At 42.1% G+C, this 6000-nt stretch overlaps 1 protein-coding gene across 1 annotated transcript in view; it reads left to right on the top strand.

Moving 5' to 3' along the window:
* The first annotated feature begins 349 nt into the window (after positions 1 to 349).
* LOC145438012 (uncharacterized) overlaps positions 350 to 6000 on the top strand; it is a 47603-nt gene continuing 41952 nt past the window's right edge. Inside the window, exons 1-3 of the mRNA XM_080315375.1 lie at positions 350 to 1720; positions 4343 to 4509; positions 4570 to 4665. Of these exons, the coding sequence (XP_080171501.1) occupies positions 1611 to 1720; positions 4343 to 4509; positions 4570 to 4665 (373 nt within the window). The 5' untranslated portion in view covers positions 350 to 1610. The remainder of the gene's footprint in view (positions 1721 to 4342; positions 4510 to 4569; positions 4666 to 6000) is intronic.

Genomic DNA, 6000 nt, shown 5'->3' with positions numbered 1-6000 from the left:
ATATTTCTGGATTATATATATAATCATTAATCAATCATATATATAGCCTTTACGAGCACCAAGCGTAGCTTTCGGTAGTGAAGTCGATTAAGTCACTACAAACGTAAAACCGCAGTATTTTTGTAATTTCAAACTTGGAAATAAATTACATACCTTTTAGACCAGGGGTGGGCAAACTATGGCCCGCGGGCCGCATGTCGCCCTCCACACCGTTCTGTGCGGCCGGCGAGAGTCTAAATAAACTTACTAAAAATATTGATAAAATGCGTACTAAAAATCAAATTAATACTGGGAGTTGATTAAACTTTTTCTTAGTATATTTCACCATGATAATTCTAAGGCAGACAACCGACTTTTATCTATATAGTTTTGACAAATTGGTTATTCAGGTCGACCAGCCTATGGAATCTCGCCACTGTTTCTGTACGATATCATCAAAGCAATGTTTGGATTGTTTTAAATAAGCAGATATGTTATCTTCATGTCCTCACTGTATATTCAAATACCAATATTGCGTTTGGGGTTATGGTCCCAATTTTATGTCGTGCGGCCAGCGAATGGATTCAGATGTTGAATGCGGCCCGCGAGCTGAAAAGTTTGCCCACCCCTGTTTTAGACGATGCCCGTCATAGTAATCAAGCACAAGTCCAAGTAGGGATGCTTTTTCCAGTATAAAAAGCCATCGATAAAAGGGCTCTCACGCTCAACGTGGGTTCACAGGCGACGGCACCTCTGTCCCGCACTCACGCAACAGGGGTAAACCCGCTCAGACGCCGCCCTGCTGCTGAGTCTCAACGTGTTGTCTGGCGTCTGAACGGGTTGAAATGCAGACTGGCGGCTATTGAACACAAACCGCAATCCGAAGTGAACAATAACGCAGACCGGCAGACGCCAATATACAGGAAACAGTACTACGATGGTCGTAGCCAGGGTTGCCAACTGCGGGAAGGCGCTAGGTGCCAAATTACTCGTCAAATAGTGCCAGATTGTCTTTAATATTCGATATGAAGTCTGAAGAGGTATGAGTTTGAACGGTCCAATTAGGCCTAAATTTGGCTACAGCGAGATATCGTACGGCGTGATTTGGTGCACTTCGGTCTAATCTGCACATAGGGTCGTTTGAGTTGAATCTGTAGGAGTCCACAACTCTACAACAAAAGCGGTACGAAGGCAAACTATAGGCAAACTTTTCCCATAGATCAGCAAGCTTCATGGTCTCACGAATTATGCCATATATCCGATCTATACCCGACCTGAGCTCATATGTCCAAGAAAGAGAAACCCTGTCGTAGCTTAAATGATGAATGATAGTTGACATTATAATAAGCCGACTATTGCAAGTGACTCAGAGCCTATAAATTCGATGTAATGAACGGTAACGATTTTTAGAACGCAAGATACCAACATACTCAATGTAACACAAAAGTGATCGAGACGCATATGGCGTTTGTCGTCTCTCTGAGCCTGAAACGACACCATGAACTCAAAATAACCAAAGCACTCATTGGATACACTTTTTGGTTACATTATTATCTATCATATATTTCAAAGGATATAAAAAGTTACATTGCAACGATTATAACCCACTCAAACAAAACGAAGTGTACATAATGCCAGCGACGGAAGAAGCTTTCTGCACGTATTACTTTCAACTGCCGGACAGCGCATCACATTACGCTATCGTTCGAATCAACTTCGTGTCAGGGGAGCTTCGCTGCAAGTATGTGACTCTCCAATATTTCTTTCGAGAAAGTTTCGCTGATATTGCAATTTACACCAGAGCTTGCATAGTCGCTTGGTTCTGCAAGACATGTAGCCTAGGGTTATCGGTATAGCGGAACTCCAATATGTCGTCTGATCAGGACCGAAACAGCACCTCGTCAGCCCCCTCCAAAAACGTTGGTATTTGACCCCCATATGCCCCATAGAGGAGGATTAGCTCCCCAGACCCCCATCAGTCCGTTTTGCGCGCTACTTATCAGCGAGATTTGTTGTAGGCCTTCTGTTTAGTCAGTCAGCTTATTTCTCCTAAACGCGCGAGGCGCGAATACTTTTATCTGATTCATGATTGAATCGGTCAATATGATCGGGGCTTGCATATATAGTGCTATCAATTTTTTAATCCTCTCTCTGTTCACGTAATCAAATTTACCGGTAGAGCTGATTGAGGTGTCCTGGAAAATGATGGCCTGTAAATAATAATTGAACATCTTTGGGCGAACCCGTTGGTACAATGACTTCGTTACCGGATGTTATTTCGTGACCTTCGGTCTGCTATGTCAAAAGGTATTGAAATTGCCCAAACGCACTAAACTAAAAGACGCATACGATTTCAAATTGGTATTTCTTCACTGGCAAATAAATTTCTTCTGCGGGATGGCATTTGTCTTGTGGGGTTCATATTGACAGGACAGGAACACTCGGCGGCAGCCATTTAAGCGCCTATCGACAATTTACCATATCTGAATATACAGGTACATTGAAGCGTTCGGTAAGCATGAGGGCTGTCCTTTTCGGCCAAGGTTTTCTCGCTGCCGATCGTTCTGGTATAGCCTACATTTCTCGGAGTCGCATGTTAAATGGCCTAAAACTTCGTATGTCGTGGTGCGGTTATGGCCGACGTCGAAATGCCCATTTCGATAAATCATGCGTATTTTGAGGGAAGGGTACCCAACAATCAAGATATCTGGCAACATGAATTTTTTTTAAAAGTTCCATGAAGTTCCAAAAAATTGCTCTATAATTTGGGGGCCCCCGCGAGCTCGCCTCCGGGGGGGTTTGAGGTGCGGCAGTTACAGCCCTGCGTCTGATATTCGTCTCCACCTTAGATCATACTGTTTATAAGATCTATGGTACCGGAAAGATAGCATTCGCTTTTGCATACCAATTGAATTTCCGCTATCCAGTGATGATTAAGATAGTCATCGACACTATAATCAAGCAGCAGTTCAAGTACACTTAAACTTTTAATACGCTACATGCGGAGGTACTAATTTCCTAGACAGACACAAACCACTTCAAGCAGAACTAGAAAGTGGAAATACTGATGATTATTAATATCACTCAAGTATGTAGTTTGAAGAAGTAGATTAGGACCATATAGGCGTTAATTATAATAAATCGATACGTATGGTGGTGAGATAGCGTAGTGGTATAATCCGAAGACGCAACACAAATGGGCTGCGGTTTCGAGTCCGACCGAAGTCGACTCTAGAATTCCAAATGAAGTGTTGGAGGTTTATCTAGCTAGGCTCGTCCTCGCCATCTCGTACGTGTAAGTGGTGCCTTATAAAAGCCAACAAGTGTACCTTGCCACAAGTCGGCAGCTACGGAATAAGAGCGAATAAAATTGGCCTCGTGTAAATGACTACAGTATAGTCGACAGAACCATGAATAACACAAACAAACAAACAAACTGATACGTGACATTATCGCTTCCAACATCGCAAAATACATTTGCGCGTGTACGATGTCGGTATAAGACTTGGACAACTATAGATAATTTTAGTTGTTCGAGTCACTAGTCAATTTCACTTTTATATATTTGACTCAAGTCAAGTCGAGTCATTTTCAATTCCCCACCGAGTCAAGTCCGAGTCCAAGTCGGTTAGCACTGAGCAGAGGGTCGAGTCCGGGTCCAAGTCACTGTGTTGACTATTCAGTTTCGAGTTATAGTCTTGTCAAACCTACCTTTTCTAACTCTGCTCGGTGATATCGTATGCTTCGCACTCAGGATTTATTAATTTCACTCACTTTTAACAGTTTTGATGGCATTTTCAAGTACAGGAACCGATAGACAATATAGCAATACTGTAGTAACTTTACTATTCCTCGAAATTACCATGAAATGTCGCTCTTGGACGTCTGAACCTCGGGTCAAATGACTTGATCCGAGTACTGCGCACTGAGAGAGAGAGAGAGATATGATATTCTTTCTCGCCTGCACCATCGAGATGCTTTGGCGACGGAGTTGCGATACGGCCCCATGAGGTCATCTAGTCTGCGCCCCCGGTTTTTTTCTCCTCCATGCTATCCGTGATTGCTGAGCGCCTAGCAGGATAGCTGCGGATACCATTTTTCGAGTCTTTGGTATGACCCGGCCGGGGATCGAACCCACGACCTACCGCTCGAGAAGCCGGACGCATAACCATTACACTATCTCGCACTGATTCGAGTCAAGTCGAGTCCATACACAGATTGAGTCAAGTCGAGTCGAGTCATATTCCGTATTTGAGAAAATGACTCGAGTCAAGCCGAGTCGCCAAAAAATCGCGACTCGAGTCTTTACATCCCGGATATACAGCTGTGAAGTAGAAATTGCTCGCAATTTCATTATTTTCAGTGATGGAATTCTCATGGTATCCGAGGCGAAGCGCCATCCGGACTCAATTTGCGATACAGACAGCTGGAATGGAACTTATCACTACTCAGAATTCAAGATCCGCTCAATGCGCATAAGCGCAGATCGAATACCTGCTTTTTTCACGGAAATCAGCATTTTTGAGAGAAGTGATTTAGTGTGGCGCGGGAAAAGTTCGAATATTGCGGGACTTTGTATTTTCTTTTTAGCTACCTGTTCGCAAGAATGCCTTCACGGTGGTAGCTGTAATGCAGACAACACTTGTTCCTGTATCGACAATTATGCTGGGAATGTTTGCAGTTACTGTGAGTTATCATTTAAATTTAATTGCGACTAGGGAAATATATTTCTATCAGTTTATAAAAGGCATTTTAATATCTATATAGCAGGGTTGTAATGAGTCGAGTCGCGATTTTTTGTGACACGACTTGACTCGAGTAATTTTTTCAAATGCGTAAAATGCGTAAAATGACTCAAGTCAATTTGTGTATCAACTCGAATTGTACTCGAGTCATTGCACATGACTCGAGACTAGGACGGCCAAGGCAGACATTTCATTGTAACTTCGAAAAATAATAAAGTCACCACATTATTGGTACTTCGTCTATCAGTCCTGAGCAATATCAATCATTGAGTTATATTTTCATCTAAACAAGACACACACAATGTACAATGCGATTAGACACAATGCGATAATAATGAACTGATAGGAGGATGTCGAACGACGCGCAGTTGCGGTCTTTTAGACTGACATCCACCTCGGCCTAGAGTACCCGATGTCACAGTTCTTTTCGATGTTGAAGAAGCGTCTTAGACTTTTTTTAGTCATTTGTCAGTTACATGATTCATTGGCATTTATGGGATACGCCTCCCAGTTGCACTGACTGGCAATCCCACTCATAAGAGTGACGCAAATCTGTCCATACTTCAATTAAAAATGTAATAAATGAAGTGGGAGTTTCGAAAACTTTTGAAGTAGAAGTGAATAGAGTCACTCAGTATCGAAGTACTTCTACCTTTTCTGAGTACGCAAGTAGATTATGCCTACGCACGCTATGATTACTCATGTAGATAATTTTCCATACTACTTTCACCATAACGTAACAGTTTTTGGAGCAAAACAAATCTACTTTTTACACCCAAGATATTCTAAGGTAGAAACTCGTTTTGTGTTTGTTGGTTTGTTTGGTGTTAATTATGCGTAAGTTTGCATCAATTTTATAAGTGAAATTGTCAAAACAACAGAGGGATTTAGCCAAGCAGTGCGGAGCAGTGTTGGGATGACTCGAGTCACGACTTTTAACTTTATATTCGTTATTTGATTCAAGATAAATTGCCAATCAATCTGTCTTTCACACAGCTAGCAAAATGCAATGACTTTGAATCATCACTCATATTTCGAAAATCCAATTTGACTTGAATTGTGACTTGACTTGACTCGTGACTTGACTTGACTTGCCTTGAGTCACCTCCCAAAAACAAGTGACTTGAGTCACTTGACTCGAGTCACGTTCGAAAATCGATTAACCAGGGTTGTAACCAAGTCACAAGGCTCCGAGTCACAAGTCAATTTCACTTTTAAAAGTTTGACTCGAGTCAAGTCAAGTCATTTTCAACTCACCACCGAGTCAAGTCCGAGT

This window comes from Botryllus schlosseri, chromosome 4, assembly GCF_051294905.1.
Source record: "Botryllus schlosseri isolate E-star chromosome 4, Bs_hap1, whole genome shotgun sequence".
Lineage (NCBI taxonomy): Eukaryota > Metazoa > Chordata > Ascidiacea > Stolidobranchia > Styelidae > Botryllus > Botryllus schlosseri.
Note: the sequence above shows the minus strand (reverse complement) of the source record. Positions and strands in the feature narration are given on the sequence as shown.